The sequence below is a fragment of the Oncorhynchus tshawytscha genome, linkage group LG05, assembly GCF_018296145.1.
Source record: "Oncorhynchus tshawytscha isolate Ot180627B linkage group LG05, Otsh_v2.0, whole genome shotgun sequence".
Classification (NCBI taxonomy): domain Eukaryota; kingdom Metazoa; phylum Chordata; class Actinopteri; order Salmoniformes; family Salmonidae; genus Oncorhynchus; species Oncorhynchus tshawytscha.
Genome location: NC_056433.1, coordinates 89,731,314 through 89,749,249, shown reverse-complemented (window position 1 = coordinate 89,749,249; position 17,936 = coordinate 89,731,314). Strand labels below are relative to the sequence as shown.

General features: G+C 46.6%; 1 protein-coding gene and 1 pseudogene across 1 annotated transcript in view; one reads left to right on the top strand and one right to left on the bottom strand.

Moving 5' to 3' along the window:
• Positions 1-1,258, top strand: part of LOC112236278 (cytoplasmic FMR1-interacting protein 1 homolog) — an 89,817-nt gene extending 88,559 nt beyond the window's left edge. The window contains 1 exon segment of the mRNA XM_042322672.1: positions 199-1,258. Within this exon segment, the coding sequence (XP_042178606.1) occupies positions 199-363 (165 nt within the window). The 3' untranslated portion in view covers positions 364-1,258.
• On the bottom strand, positions 1,188-17,014 carry LOC112236280 (annotated as a pseudogene).
• Between the last annotated feature and the right edge of the window lie 922 nt (positions 17,015-17,936).

Here is a 17,936-nt window from a genome sequence, read left to right as displayed (position 1 = left end):
TTCATTAGCGCAAACCGTAGCAAAAACGTTTTGCAACGAGAACTAACATTTCTCATTGGATAAGTTCTAGTCAGTCCCTTTGGTTCCTCGTCAATATGACCATGGAAACATTTTAGACTTTCAAGGGGGTCATGCTTGGGTCTTTTTGGTATCCACCTGTCTTCTAGATCAATGATTACTTTCCCTCTCCTTCCTCAGCCTCTTAAAAAGATGGTGGACAGAATCCGCAAGTTCCAGGTCCTCAACGACGAGATCTTTGCCATCCTGAACAAGTACCTGAAGTCAGGTGATGGAGAGAACATGCCAGTGGAGCACGTCCGGTGTTTCCAGCCTCCTATCCACCAATCCCTGGCCAGCAACTGAAGATTGACCGGTGCACGTTTCCTGTAGTACCATCCCATGTCAGACTAGACACAAAGGATGTGTCTGAAATGGCACCCTATGCCCTATATAGGACACTACTTCATATAAACGGCACTACATAGGGAATAGGGTGCCTTTTGGAACGTAACCCATCAGACTAGACACACGATATTCCTTAATCTGCTTCTTTCAGGTTTGAAAGCAGCAGCGGACCACGAGACTAAAGCCTTGTTCACACTTAATGCCTTACTGCTCAAACAGCTGACATCGCTACGCTGGTTGTCATAGTAACAACAGGTGTGTGCACAGTGGTGGTGGTGAGTTTGACACCCCTGCCTCGAAGGATGAGATGATCCAACTTTTCAAAACGAGTCCTCTCTTGCTCACCACAGCAGTCAACTAGCTAGCCGTTGGGCTTTCTAGCACAATCACTCATTTGTTTCTAAATAACACGCTAGTTAGTTCTTGTCAAACTGTCAGTAGCTAGCAAGCAACAAGATATGTTGGGGAAATAAATCAGATTTGACCGTTCAGGCAAGTCCCCTACAAATGTGGCTTGAAATATCTGCTTCTGTGTTTTTTGGCAGATCAGGTCACTTCAAACTGCCAGTGTGAACAAGGCTTGAGGTCTAACTTTCCTGACGAACTGTTTGTACCAAATTGTGCCTTATGATCTTAATAGCTGTTTTCATTCTAAACTCTTCTGTTTTATGGAGTATTTAAGGGGTTTGCGGTGGTGGGATGTAATTGGTGAACAGTAGCCTGTAGTCAATGAGAAGTAGTATGATTCATTAAACATTAGCAGCTTAAAGAAAACCAAGTTCTTACTTATAACCATTTATTCACTGTGCCTTTTTGGAATCATTTTTAATTCAATAAATATATAACATCTCTGCTTGTTCTTGAGAACATGTTTTATGCAAACAATACAAAAAAAAGGTTAAAGGTGATTTTCAGAACTCTTCCTTTTCAAGTGTCATATTGACCAGACAAAGACCTGGGATCGCCACAGGGGTTGAATAAGAATATTTTACCTAAATAAATCTGTTGATTTGTAGACACTTAGTGGCTGGTTAAACGTTGACCTCTCTATGTAGATGAAGCTCCGTCCACGTAGTCAGATATCCAGGGAAACAGAAGGGAAATACAATCAGTTGGTCCATCCATGTCACAGGTTTTTTTTTCTTCCTAGAGTCGATTGTCTCCAAACGTCCACACCAATGTAATGGTCCTAGTCAGTAGAACTACACCAGACCGCCAGCTAGTTCCTCTAAGAGGCTGTTATATCACCATTCCTTCTGGACAGACTGTCAAACGGCAGGCCCACCTCCCTCTCCTCCAGGTTCATGTCTGGAGTCATTGCGCAGCAGTTCGTAGCTGCCGTGTGTTGCCACTCCGTTAGCTGCCGGCCCGGGCCTCTCGTCCTTCCTGATGGACACCGCCAGCGTGGACAGGCTCACACTAAGGTCCTTAAAGGCATGGAGCAGAAAGATACCAACTATAATGGTCAGGAACCCACTCAGAGTCCCGATAACATCAGCAGTAGCCATGTGCTCCCACTCCTTGAAGAGGATGGCAGAGCAGGAGAGGACTGAGGTGGTGAAGAACACGTAGTAGATGGGTGTGACCAGGGATGTGTTGAAGATATCCAGAGCCTTGTTCAGGTAGTTGATCTGAGTGGAGACGCAGGCCACCAGCCCGAGCAGTAACACCCAGGCTAAAGGGTTCCCCACCACGGGCCTCCCAGCTATGGCCTCTTTGATGGCGATGCCCAACCCCTTCACACACGACACCGACAGAGCTCCTATCACAGAGCAGATGGTAATATACACCATGATGTTGGTCTGGCCGTGCCGAGGGCCCACCACCAAGATGAAGATGAGCGCTACGATGATGACGAAGGTGGCAAACACCAGGAAACCTGAGGAAGAGGAAGGACACGTTTGGATCATTAGAAACATAACGAAGGAGATGCTTTCATCCAAAGCGACTTAGTCATGTGCATACATTTTTACACATGAGTGGTCCCAGGAATCAAACCTACTACCCTGGCATTACAAGCACCATGCTCTACCAACTGAGCTACAAGAGACCACTTGTAAAGGGGATTAAAAGAGCAGTCCAGGATAAAGTCGATCATAAATCAAGTTGCAACATCCAGCATAGAAAAAGTAACATTCTTATATATATTAAATCAGACGACCCCAAATGTTGTGTAAACACCAGCCAGAGGCTTGTAAGAAGTCGCTACAGAATCGGTGTCTGAAGACAAACTTTAACCACAACATTCAACAGTATGTTCTAATTTAGAGTAAATAACTAAACGGACACTATGGAAGTTGAATTCTTCCCACCACAACTAGTATGTATATACTCCTCCTCTCCAATCCTTACATCTTATGGTTCCACAGGAAGAGGAAGTGATAGGGTAATAAACCATAATTTCTCCCTGAAGGGGATCTGACCTCAAACCCTCATTTGCCTAATCCACAGATATCCCCTCTAGCAATCCTGTGACTTCCTCCCATCCATCCATCTGGCTCCTACCGACAACCATTACCTTCTGGTGTAAAAACCAGTCTCTAGGACAGCAATGTTCCAAGTTGAACCCAGAATCCTCTGGTGTAAAAACCAGTCTCTAGGACAGCAATGTTCCAAGTTGAACCCAGAATCCTCTGGTGTAAAAACCAGTCTCTAGGACAGCAATGTTCCAAGTTGAACCCAGAATCCAACCCAGAATCCAACAGCGATAAACAGGTCAGACGGTAAGAACAGCAGTACTTAAAACAGATAATTATAGACTAACAGCCGTATAAATATGGTACTTAAACATACATGGTCAACTCCTATTTCCCTTCCTATGGGAATGTATCTGTCTCCACCTCCACACACAACCATGTTTATCACATATCACTCACCATGTTTATTATATATCACATATCACTCACCATGTTTATTATATATCACATATCACTCACCATGCTCATTATATATCACTCACCATGTTTATTATATATCACATATCACTCACCATGCTCATTATATATATCACTCACCATGTTTATTATATATCACATATCACTCACCATGCTCATTATATATCAATCCATAAGTCACTCAAATACAGGAAAATAATTACTCCCATTACAAAAGTTAAACCGAAGAATGAAGTGATGTTGTCCTCTATCCCAAATAATCTCCTGTCTGTCTGGTACTGACCTGGGTGGACCAGTTTCCCTCTCCTGTCTGTCTGGTACTGACCTGGGTGGACCAGTTTCCCTCTCCTGTCTGGTACCGACCTGGCTGGACCAGTTTCCCTTTCCTGTCTGGTACTGACCTGGCTGGACCAGTTTCCCTCTCCTGTCTGGTACCGACCTGGCTGGACCAGTGTCCCTCTCCTGTCTGTCTGGTACTGACCTGGCTGGACCAGTGTCCCTCTCTTGTCTGTCTGGTACTGACCTGGCTGGACCAGTTTCCGAGCCATGTGGTCCAGACTGTTGATCTCTTCCTCCTGAGGGGCGTGGATCACCATGGTAGTAGAGCCCAAGATACTGAGCAGACAGCCCAGCTTCCCGTGCAGGTTCAGACGCTCGGTCAGGAAGTACGAGGACAGCACCGCACTGCAACAACACACACACCTTTACATCATGGACACACAACACTGCAACAACACACACACACCTTTACATCATCATGGACACAACAACCCTGGACAACAACACACACACACACACACACCTTACATCATGGACACACAGCCCTGCAACAACACACACACCTTTACATCATGGACACACAACACTGCAACAACACACACACACCTTTACATCATGGACACACACACCTTTACATCATGGACACACAACACTGCAACAACACACACACCTTTACATCATGGACACACAACACACACACCTTTACATCATGGACACACAACACACACACCTTTACATCATGGACACACACCTTTACATCATGGACACACAACCCTGCAACAACACAGTAAATATCTTGCTAAAGAGATATTCAAATACTGCAGTTTGGTAGTTTCTAGTAAGAAGTCTTCAGGGGTTAGAGCAAAACATCGTTGTGAATAGAACTGTTAGACCATTTGGTCCAACCGGCCTAACTGACAAGCACACCTGATTCAACTTGTCATCAAACCCTCGAGTTGAATCAGGTTTGCCCGGGGTTACAATAACGTGTGCTGTTGGAGGTACTGGAGTTGGGCTGATGGGAGGAATTATCTGGCAAATATTCCTGCAGTCAACATGACAATTGCACACTCCCTCAAATCTTGAGACATGTAAAACTGCACATTGTAGAGTGGCCTTTTATTGTCCCCAGCACAAGGTGCACCTGTGTAATGATCATGCCGTTTAATCAGCTTCTTCATTTTCCACACCTGTCAGGTGGATGGATTATCTTGAGAAAAGGAGAAATGTTCACTAACAGAGATGTGCATAGCATTTGAGTGAAATAAGCTTTTTGTGCCTATGGAACATTTCTGGGATGTTTTATTTCAGCTCATGAAACATGGGACCAACACTTAACATGTTGCGTTTATATTTTGGTTCGGTGTAAAATGGATACAATGTCACTTGCCGACACACAATACTCCATAATGTCAAAGTGGAATGATGTTTTTAGAAATGTTTACAAATTACAAAATGAAAGGCTGAAATGTCATGAGTCAATTCCTATTCAGCCCCTTTGTTAGAGCCTCAATAAGTTCAGGAGTGAAAAGGCACATAAGTTGCATGGACTCACTGTGCTCAATTTTCACCTAAAATGACATACCCAAATCTAACTGCCTGTTGCTCAGGACCTTGTAGTTACTCCACAATACTAACCTAATTGACAGAGTGAAAAGGAAGCCTGTACAGAATAAAACATGAATCCTGTTTGCAATAAGGTGGTAAAGAAATGAACTTTATGTCCTGAATACAAAAGTGTTATGTTTGGGGGAAAATCCAACACAACACACCACTGAGTACCACTCTTCATATTGTCAAGCATGGTGGTGGCTGCAGTTGCACAGGGCAGGGTTGAGACCCAAGGCCTCAAGCTTAATGATGAGCTTGGAGGGAACTATGGTGTTGAATGCTGAGCTGTAGTCAATGAACGCATTCTTACAGAGGTATTCCTCTTGTCCAGATGGGACAGGGCAGTGCATCATCTGTGGATCTATTGGGGTGGCGTAGTCATTTAGTTCAGTTACCTTTTCTTTCTTGTGGACAGGAACAATGGTGGCCATCTTGAAGCATGTGGGGGACAGCAGACTGGGATAGGGAGAAATGTTATATGTCTAAACACTCCAGCCAAGTTTTGAGGGCCATTGTGGTATCGGCTTGAGGGGATATATGCACGGCTGTGACGACTGAAGAGAATTCTCTCGGGAGGTAATACGATCGGCATTTGATTGTGAGATATTCTAGGTCAGGTGAACAAAAGGACTTGAGTTCCTGTATGTTATCACAGTAGTTAATCATGAAACATTCACCACCGCCTTTCTTCTTCCCGGATAGGTCTTTATTCCTGTCTGCTTGATAAACTGAGAACCCAGCTGGCTGTATGGATGGGGACAGTATATCCAGAGAGAGCCATGATTTTGTACAAAGTATGTTGCAGTCCCTGATGTCTCTCTGGAAGGAGATCCTCGCCCTGAGCTCGTCTACTTTATTGTTCAGAGGCTCAACATTAGATAGCAATAGACTCAGAAGAGGTGGATGGTGTGCATGCCTCCAGAGTCAGACTAGAAGTCCACTCCGGGTTATCTCTCCCAATACCTCCTCTCCACCGGTGGCATCTTGGAGCAGCCTCTGGGATAAGTTAAATGGCCTTGGGGGGTACGAACAAAGGATCCAATTCTTGAAAGTGGTAATGCTGGTGAGTTACCGCCGCTCATATCCAGCTGTATGTACGTTCTGAAATAACACAAACTAAGTTGCTTAGGAGCAGAGCTGTCTGTCAGCACCATCTTCATCACCTCTGCCTGTCCATTCTGATAGTGGCTAATATTTAACATGATGCAAATAGGAACCAGAAAGTTAGGGCTGGGAGATACGGCATAAAAATCCATTCATATTTTGGGTATTGAAAAGCATAACGTCGGTATTTCGAAATACCCCGGTATATCACCCAAGCCTAATAGGAATGTAAAAATACTCATCACAAAACTGTCCAAGTTCAACCTTTCACCCGATGCCTTGAGATGGATGAAATCATACCTTGGAGGCAGAACCCAGTGTGTCAGAGTGAGCAATGAGCTGTCGCCCACTCTTAGCTATTGACCCCCAAGGGTCAATACTGGGGCCCCTCCTGTTCACCCTGTACATTAATGACCTGTCTTCTGTCTGTACTGAAGTTCACCCTGTAGATTAATGATCTGTCTTCTGTCTGTACTGGGTCTGTAGTTCAGCCTGTACATTAATGACCTGCCTTGTGTCTGTACTGGGTCTGTAGTTCAGCCTGTACATTAATGATCTCCCTTCTGTCTGTACTGGGTCTGTAGTTCAGCCTGTACATTAATGACCTGCCTTGTGTCTGTAGTTCAGATGTAGTTCAGACCTACCTGACCAGCACACTGAGGGCCCCCAGAGGGGTGACGAGAGTAGCAGGAGCGAAAGCATACGCTGCAAAGTTCGCCCCTTCTCCAGCTGCCACTGTGAAAACACCGATATATCAGCCCCACATACGAAGGTGAACAGATACATCTAGTAAAACAAGATGGAAACTGTGACCTGAAACATGTCATCTTAGTGTAGAAATGTTCACTTACTTGATAATAAGCCAGCCCACCAGAGACATTCTTTAAGATATGCGTGTCCACCCTGGCCTAAACAGAAAAACAACAGGACTATGTTACTATTCAAATATATTCAAATGTGCGTTCAATAATCAAATGTCATGCACTGGAGTGCCACCATATCAGTGGACTGTCAAGCTCTAGGGTGTTATGGTAACTACCAGGGTTACATGTTCTGATGTCGTCACGCTGAAGGTTTGGCAACAGTATGACACTAGCTGCATCTTTATCTGGTCTGTGTCCCAAAGGGCACTACTTCCTATGAGCCCTGGTCTAAAGTAGTACACTACATAGGGAATATGCTACCATAGGGCTCTGGTCTAAAGTAGTGCACTACATAGGGAATAGGGTACCATAGGGCTCTGGTCTAAAGTAGTGCACTACATAGGGAATAGGGTACCATAGAGCTCTGGTCTAAAGTAGTGCACTACATAGGGAATAAGGTACCATTGGGGTGTTTATATAGAAGGTAGTGATCAAGTGTTAACTCAGCCTTCTGCATGTTTGCACCAGTCAGTTGCTTCCATTCTAAGCTGGACTCTCAAGACAAGGCAGGTTGTTCAGACCCAGTTACCCCCCCCCACACCTGTCAAACAGCATGGAAATTCTAGGGCTGGGTTTTAGTGTTGTTATAGTCCCTCTCAATGAGCGACTCAAAGTGTACACATTCAACCGAGCCACACGGCATACTGAGCTATAGCGCAAAGGGATTTTCCTGCCATTGAAATCCTTGGGCAGGCCGGCTAGGTGTCGAGTCCAAACTGTACAAAAGAAATGTAGAATAATTAGGGATTGTAAAATGACTAAACCCAGATATGAAGTATGGAGAGAAAATAATGGACCTACAGTGCCTTGCGAAAGTATTCGGCCCCCTTGAACTTTGCGACCTTTTGCCACATTTCAGGCTTCAAACATAAAGATATAAAACTGTATTTTTTTGTGAAGAATCAACAACAAGTGGGACACAATCATGAAGTGGAACGACATTTATTGGATATTTCAAACTTTTTTAACAAATCAAAAACTGAAAAATTGGGCGTGCAAAATTATTCAGCCCCTTTACTTTCAGTGCAGCAAACTCTCTCCAGAAGTTCAGTGAGGATCTCTGAATGATCCAATGTTGACCTAAATGACTAATGATGATAAATACAATCCACCTGTGTGTAATCAAGTCTCCGTATAAATGCACCTGCACTGTGATAGTCTCAGAGGTCCGTTAAATTGGTTGTCATATCATCTTTCTTTCATTTTCCAGAAGACAAAAAGGCCCAACCCTAGTCATATTATACTGAACATATAAACACAACAGGTGAAGTGTTGGTCCCATGTTCAAGAGCTGAAATAAAAAGATCCCAGAAATGTTCAATAAGCACAAAAAGCTTATTTCTCTCCAATTGTGCGTACACATTTGTTTACATCCCTGTTAGTGAGCATTTCTCCTTTTTCCAAGATAATCCATCCACCAGGCAGTTGTGGCATATTAAGAAACTGATTAAACAGCATGATCATTACACAGGTGCACCTTGTGCGGGGAGGGGGGGGGGCAATAAAAGGCCACTCCAAAATGTGCAGTTTTGTCACACAACACAATTCCACAGACGTCTCAAGTGGGCAATGCTGACTGCAGGAATGTCCACCAGAGCTGTTGCTAGAAAATGTAATGTTAATTTCTCTACCATAAGCCGCCTCCAATGTCATTTTATAGAATTTGGCAGTACGTCCAACCGGTTTCACAACCGCAGACCATGTGTAACCACGCCATTCCAGGACCTCCACATCTGTTTTCTTCACCTACGGGATCGTCTGAGACCAGCCACCCGGACAGCTGATGAAACTGTGGGTTTGTCTGAGACCAGCCACCCGGACAGCTGATGAAACTGTGGGTTTGTCTGAGACCAGCCACCCGGACAGCTGATGAAACTGTGGGTTTGGCAGATGGCAGACAGTATGGCGTTATGTGGGCGAGCGCTTTGGTGGCAGCGGGGTTATGATATGGACAGGCATAAGCTACGGACAACGAACACAATTGCATTTTATCGATGGCAATTTGAATGCACAGAGATATCGTGACAAGATCCTGGGGCCCATTGTCGTGCCATTCATCCTCCACCATCACCTCATGTTTCAGCATGATAATGCACAGCACCATGCCGCAAGGATCTGAACACAATTCCTGAAAGCTGAAAATGTCCCAGTTCTTCCATGGCCTGCATACTCAGACATGTCACCCATTGAGCATGTTTGGGATGCTCTGGATTGACGTGTACAACAACGTATTACAGTTTCCCGCCACAATCAACAGCCTGATCAACTCAACGTGAAGGAGACGTGTCACGCTGCATGAGGCAAATGGTGTTCATTTACTGACTGGTTTTCTGAATGGGAGGTGTGCTTTAATTACAAGTTGAGAAATAAAAACATATATTTGTAATCGTGGCCATCAAAACCGTTAACACGCGTTTGCATTTAGAATTGTTATTTGTTGTGCAATGACTGGCCCTACCAATGACTGGGCTTACCAATGACTGGGCTTACCAATGACTGGCCCTACCAATGACTGGCCCTACCAATGACTGGCCCTACCAATGACTGGCCCTACCAATGACTGGGCTTACCAATGACTGGCCCTACCAATGACTGGCCCTACCAATGACTGGCCCTACCAATAACTGGCCTTACCAATGACTGGCCTTACCAATGACTGGCCCTACCAATGACTGGCCCTACCAATGACTCTACTTACCAATGACTGGCCCTACCAATGACTGGGTTTACCAATGACTGGCCTTACCAATGACTGGCCTTACCAATGACTGGCCTTACCAATGACTGGCCCTACCAATGACTGTTCTTACCAATGACTGGCCCTACCAATGACTGGCCCTACCAATGACTGGCCTTACCAATGACTGGCCTTACCAATGACTGGCCTTACCAATGACTGGGCTTACCACTGACTGGCCCTACCAATGACTGGCCTTACCAATGACTGGCCTTACCAATGACTGGCCTTACCAATGACTGGCCTTACCAATGACTGGCCTTACCAATGACTGGCCTTACCAATGACTGGCCCTACCAATGACTGGCCCTACCAATGACTGGTCCTACCAATGACTGGCCTTACCAATGACTGGCCCTACCAATGACTGGCCCTACCAATGACTGGCCCTACCAATGACTCTAACCAATGACTGGCCTTACCAATGACTGGGCTTACCAATGACTGGGCTTACCACTGACTGGCCCTACCAATGACTGGCCTTACCAATGACTGGCCTTACCAATGACTGGCCTTACCAATGACTGGCCTTACCAATGACTGGCCTTACCAATGACTGGCCTTACCAATGACTGGCCCTACCAATGACTGGTCCTACCAATGACTGGCCTTACCAATGACTGGCCCTACCAATGACTGGCCCTACCAATGACTGGCCCTACCAATGACTCTACTTACCAATGACTGGCCTTACCAATGACTGGGCTTACCAATGACTGGGCTTACCAATGACTGGGCTTACCACTGACTGGCCCTACCAATGACTGGCCTTACCAATGACTGGGCTTACCAATGACTGGGCTTACCACTGACTGGCCCTACCAATGACTGGCCTTACCAATGACTGGCCTTACCAATGACTGGCCTTACCAATGACTGGCCTTACCAATGACTGGCCTTACCAATGACTGGCCTTACCAATGACTGGCCCTACCAATGACTGGTCCTACCAATGACTGGCCTTACCAATGACTGGCCCTACCAATGACTGGCCCTACCAATGACTGGCCCTACCAATGACTCTACTTACCAATGACTGGCCTTACCAATGACTGGCCTTACCAATGACTGGCCTTACCAATGACTGGCCTTACCAATGACTGGCCCTACCAATGACTGGCCTTACCAATGACTGGCCTTACCAATGACTGGCCTTACCAATGACTGGCCTTACCAATGACTGGCCTTACCAAAGCACATTTCACTCCAGTACCAGCTTTTTGAGGAGCTGCTCTCGCATTGTCTGACAGGTGATAGGCTATTCCGCTCATCACACTAGGCTCTGCATGCTGTGCGTGTGATAAGTGAGATACATGACTATCGAGAACACACACGCAGCAATTTAATTCAACTAAATTATGCAAATTAATGTATTTTAACCATTTAACTGATTAATGGTCAACTTTCCTAGACTGAACAAAAAAACACTACCTGCTCTGCACTGTCCCTTCCTGGCCAGGCGGAGTAGTCCTTTCTTCTTGAGGAGGAAGCTACCTCCTATGAAGAGGCTGGAGCTGATGGCTAGTCCCAGGCCGATGTAGAAATCATACTTCCCTCTGTCCTGGCCCATGGTGACGCTGGATGAGTTGTTCGTACTGTCTGTTACATTGACCACCACACACAGCAGTTCCTGACCAGCTGAGCACTTGTCACCAACCCAAGTACCTTTAGTAAGCAAAACAAGACTCACACATCAATGTACCTAGGAACTCAATATACATCAAGTTTACAACTGTTAATGTTCGTAATTAAATTGTCAAATCAGAGTCCTCCCAGTTAGGCTACCTGGCCATCTCCCAGTTAGGCTACCTGGCCATCTCCCAGTTAGGCTACCTGGCCATCTCCCAGTTAGGCTACCTGGCCATTTCCCAGTTAGGCTACCTGGCCATTTCCCAGTTAGGCTACCTGGCCATTTCCCAGTTAGGCTACCTGGCCATTTCCCAGTTAGGCTACCTGGCCATTTCCCAGTTAGGCTACCTGGCCATTTCCCAGTTAGGCTACCTGGCCATTTCCCAGTTAGGCTACCTGGCCATTTCCCAGTTAGGCTACCTGGCCATTTCCCAGTTAGGCTACCTGGCCATCTCCCAGTTAGGCTACCTGGCCATTTCCCAGTTAGGCTACCTGGCCATTTCCCAGTTAGGCTACCTGGCCATTTCCCAGTTAGGCTACCTGGCCATTTCCCAGTTAGGCTACCTGGCCATTTCCCAGTTAGGCTACCTGGCCATTTCCCAGTTAGGCTACCTGGCCATTTCCCAGTTAGGCTACCTGGCCATTTCCCAGTTAGGCTACCTGGCCATTTCCCAGTTAGGCTACCTGGCCATTTCCCAGTTAGGCTACCTGGCCATTTCCCAGTTAGGCTACCTGGCCATTTCCCAGTTAGGCTACCTGGCCATTTCCCAATTAGGCTACCTGGCCATTTCCCAGTTAGGCTACCTGGCCATTTCCCAGTTAGGCTACCTGGCCATTTCCCAGTTAGGCTACCTGGCCATTTCCCAGTTAGGCTACCTGGCCATTTCCCAGTTAGGCTACCTGGCCATTTCCCAGTTAGGCTACCTGACCATTTCCCAATTAGGCTACCTAATCATTGAAAAGTTACATCACAGAGTGAACATCCCTGAACAAATATAGTTGGTTCCATTATAGAAATGGCACATTGACTACATGTATGCAAAGACTACGTGGATCAATCCAATCTGTCACTTCCGCAACATGTACTCATGAATATTCAATGAGTCAAGAATTATGGAAGTGATTAAGATTGCAGAAATTCCGCATTCAAGACAACTTGGAACTATGACATTTCAGACTTTTAAACACGTAGAATGATAAGCTCCGAGTTCCTCACTGGTAAAGTATCAGAATCCATAATAAAACGTCATGCCAATGTTGGCATCATAAAAAAACATTTGTCATTCAACACTGCACGATGAAAACAACATGTGATTTGTGAGGCGCTGCATGAGGAGACATAATTTCATATGATAGCTAGCTAACTAACGTTAAGCTAACTTTTACTGGTATGGCTATAGCCTTCGGTAAAATCAAATCTAAATAAATCTAATTTTATTTGTCACATACACATATTTATCAGATGTTATTGCGGGTGTAGCGAAATGCTAAGTTATTACAAAAGACAGTATTATTACCTTAAATTTCCTAGCATCGTTATCAATTTCCATCGTCCTCAGAGCATGCGCAGACCAGCTGGCTGGTGTGTTTACGGACATATTCAATCTCTCCCTATCCCAGTCTGCTGTCCCCATATGCTTCAAGATGGCCACTATTGTTGCTGAACCAAAGAAGGCAAAGATAACTGAACTAAATGACTATCGCCCAATATCACTCACTTCTGTCATCATGAAGTGCTTTGAGACTAGTCAAGGATCATATCACCTCTACCTTACCGGCCACCCTAGACCCAGTTCAATTTGCATACCGCACCCAACAGGTCCACAGACGATGCAATCACCATCACACTGCACACTGCCCTATCCCATCTGGACAAAAGGAATACCTATGTAAGAAAGCTGTTCATTGACTACAGCTCAGCCTTCAACACCATAGTACCCTCCAAGCTCATCATTAAGCTTGGTGCCCTGGGTCTCAACCCTGCCCTGTGCAACTGGGTCCTGGACTTCCTGATAGGCCGCCCCCCAGGTGGTGAAGGTAGGAAACAACATCTCCACTTTGCTGATCCTCAGCACTGGGGCCCCACAAGGTTGTGAGCTCAGCTCCTCCCTGTTCACCCACGACACTACAGTGGTAGGCTTGATTACCAACAACGACGAGACAGCCTACAGGGAGGAGGTGAGGGCTCTCAGAGTGTGGTGTCAGGAAAATAACCTCACACTCAAAGTCAACAAAACAAAGGAGATGATCGTGGACTACAGGAAACAGCAGAGGGAACACCCCCCTATCCACATCGATGGGACAGTAGTGGAGAGGGTAGCAACTTTTAAGTTCCTCGGCGTACACATCACAGACAAACTGAAATGGTCCACCCACACAGACTGTGGTGAAGAAGGTGCAACAGCGCCTCTTCAACCTCAGGAGGCTGAAGAAATTCAGCTTGTCACCGAAAACCCTCACAAACTTCTACAGATGCACAATCGAGAGCATCCTGGCGGGCTGTATCACCGCCTGGTACGGCAACTGCTCCGCCCACAACCGTAAAGGCTCTCCAGAGGGTAGTGAGGTCTGCACAACGCATCACCGGGGGCAAACTACCTGCCCTCCAGGACACCTACACCACCCGATGTCACAGGAAGGCCATAAAGATCATCAAGGACAACAACCACCCGAGCCACTGCCTGTTCACCCCGTTCTCATCCAGAAGGCGAGGTCAGTAAAGATGCATCAAAGCTGGGACCGAGAGACTGAAAAACAGCTTCTACTGACCCAAATCACCAGCCACTTTAATAAAGGTATCACTAGTCACTTTAAATAAAAAAATTCACATAAATATCCGACACATCTCATATTTATTTTGTTTTTTATTTAACTAGGCAAATTAGTTAAGAACTCATTCTTATTTATAATGACGGCCTAGGAACAGTGGGTTAACTGCCTTGTTCAGGGGCAGAACGACAGATTCTTACCTTGTCAGCTCAGGGATCCGATCTAGCAACCTCCCGGTCCAACTCTCTAACCACTAGGCTACCTGCCTCCCGGTCCAACTCTCTAACCACTAGGCTACCTGCCTCCCGGTCCAACTCTCTAACCACTAGGCTACCTGCCTCCCGGTCCAACTCTCTAACCACTAGGCTACCTATCTCCCAGTCCAACTCTCTAACCACTAGGCTACCTGCCTCCCGGTCCAACTCTCTAACCACTAGGCTACCTGCCTCCCGGTCCAACTCTCTAACCACTAGGATACCTGCCTCCCGGTCCAACTCTCTAACCACTAGGATACCTGCCTCCCCCGGTCCAACTCTCTAAGCACTAGGATACCTGCCTCCCAGTCCAACTCTCTAACCACTAGGATACCTGCCTCCCGGTCCAACTCTCTAACCACTAGGCGCCCTGCCTCCCGGTCCAACTCTAACCACTAGGCTACCTGCCTCCCGATCCAACTCTAACCACTTGGATACCTGCCTCCCGGTCCAACTCTCTAACCACTAGGCTACCTGCCTCCCCACTAGGTCCAACTCTAACCACTAGGCTACCTGCCTCCCGGTCCAACTCTCTAACCACTAGGCTACCTGCCTCCCGGTCCAACTCTAACCACTAGGCTACCTGCCTCCCGGTCCAACTCTAACCACTAGGCTACCTGCCTCCCGGTCCACCACCACTAGGCTACCTGCCTCCCGGTCCAACTCTCTAACCACTAGGCTACCTGCCTCCCGGTCCAACTCTCTAACCACCACTTGGCTACCTGCCTCCCGGTCCAACTCTCTAACCACTAGGCTACCTGCCTCCCGGTCCAACTCTAACCACTAGGCTACCTGCCTCCCGGTCCAACTCTCTAACCACTAGGCTACCTGCCTCCCGGTCCAACTCTCTGACCACTAGGCTACCTGCCTCCCCAACTCTCTAACCACTAGTCCAACTCTAACCACTAGGCTACCTGCCTCCCGGTCCAACTCTAACCACTGCCTCCCGGTCCAGGCTACCTGCCTCCCGGTCCAACTCTCTAACCACAAGGCTACCTGCCTCCCGGTCCAACTCTCTGACCACTAGGCTACCTGCCTCCCGGTCCAACTCTAACCACTAGGCTACCTGCCTCCCGGTCCAACTCTCTAACCACTAGGCTACCTGCCTCCCGGTCCAACTCTCTGACCACTAGGCTACCTGCCTCCCGGTCCAACTCTCTAACCACTAGGCTACCTGCCTCCCGGTCCTACTCTCTAACCACTAGGCTACCTGCCTCCCGGTCCAACTCTCTAACCACTAGGCTACCTGCCTCCCGGTCCAACTCTCTGACCACTAGGCTACCTGCCTCCCGGTCCAACTCTCTGGCCACTAGGCTACCTGCCTCCCGGTCCAACTCTCTGACCACTAGGCTACCTGCCTCCCGGTCCAACTCTCTAACCACTAGGCTACCTGCCTCCCGGTCCAACTCTCTGACCACTAGGCTACCTGCCTCCCGGTCCTACTCTCTGACCACTAGGCTACCTGCCTCCCGGTCCAACTCTCTGACCACTGGGCTACCTGCCTCCTGCCTCCCGGTCCTACTCTCTGACCACTAGGCTACCTGCCTCCCGGTCCTACTCTCTGACCACTAGGCTACCTGTCTCCCGGTCCAACTCTCTGACCACTAGGCTACCTGCCTCCCGGTCCTACTCTCTGACCACTAGGCTACCTGCCTCCCAATATGTATATACTGTACTCTATACCATCTACTGCATCTTGCCTATGCCGTTCTGTACCATCACTCATTCATATATCTTTATATACATATTCTTATTCATTCCTTTACACTTGTGTGTTTAAGGTAGTTGTTGTGGAATTGTTAGGTTAGATTACTCGTTGGTTATTACTGCGTTGTCGGAACTAGACGCACAAGCATTTCGCTAAACTCGCATTAACATCTGCTAACCATGTGTATGTGACAAAAATGTGACTAGTAACTCATTAACGAACTAACGTTAACATATCTAACTAATCATTTTATTGAGCTAAAGCTTAATCCTTCTTGTCTACCCCAGAACGACACTAGCTAGCTTGTTAGCATAAGGCTAATGTTGGCTAAATCCGTTGACAACTGTACCAGCTACTGAGCTAGTTTAGCAAACTGACATTATTTGTAAACGTGCCCAAATAACTAAACGTTAGCAGGCTAGCTGACTGACATGCTATCGTAAACATTCATATCCTCGGTATGTTTCCATACGAAATACCTGCCAAAAAAAAAGATCCCTTGTTTGACCAATAAGACGTTGGTAATTTGCTAACTATATATTAATCACATCGTTAGCTAGATCTCTTCACATTTCGTTACGACCCAACTTGACAGCAGGTTGACGCAGCCACACGGGTCGTTACTAGTGATGGGACGATTGATACAGATGCGGTTTCCAAAGCACCAGCTACCAAAGGCAGTTCCGGGACGCTCTGACGCATTACTTATCCGACACGACGTACGGACGTTCCTTTCAAAATAACATTACCACGTGATTAATGACGTCCAGAGCTGCTGCTGTTCTTCTTCTTTGGTAGAATGCCGTTCGCAACAATGATATGTGCATTCCGCCACCTACTGTACAGGTGGATAAATGGATCCAAAAAGGAGAAGGAAAAAAATGTGGTGTTAAAAAAAAGTACAATAAAATTTTAAAAAACAGTAACGAGATGCTAATGAAATTAAATCAGCTCTTCTGTTTTAATCAGGTCCCTACATAGGCTCAGAAGGATCCTGTGATGGCGGGATATTTCCTGGAGACAGTCGTCCTTGCCGTGCTCGTGCCGTTAAGTCAAGCCTCCCGGGTGGCGCAGTGGTCTAGGGCACTGCATCGCAGCGCTAGCGGTGCCACCAGAGACTCTGGGTTCGCGCCCAGGCTCTGTCGCAGCCGGACGCGACCGGGAGGCTCAAGGATTATACGCTTGAGGTAGCTTCTTTGATCACGTAGGTTGCCAGCCTACGTTAGAAACTGGGGAAAAGCAGAGTGGAATGTTTACCTTTTCTACACCGGTGGCTGGACGGCGTTTGCGCATGCTGGATGCATCTCCGTCTTGTCGTTTGTCATTATCCAACTGGCCAGTTGGAAGCCAAATCAAATCAAATCAAATCAAATTTTATTTGTCACATACACATGGTTAGCAGATGTTAATGCGAGTGTAGCGAAATGCTTGTGCTTCTAGTTCCGACAATGCAGTAATAACGAACAAGTAATCTAACTAACAATTCCAAAAAAACTACTGTCTTATACACAGTGTAAGGGGATAAAGAATATGTACATAAGGATATATGAATGAGTGATGGTACAGAGCAGCATAGGCAAGATACAGTAGATGATATCGAGTACAGTATATACATATGAGATG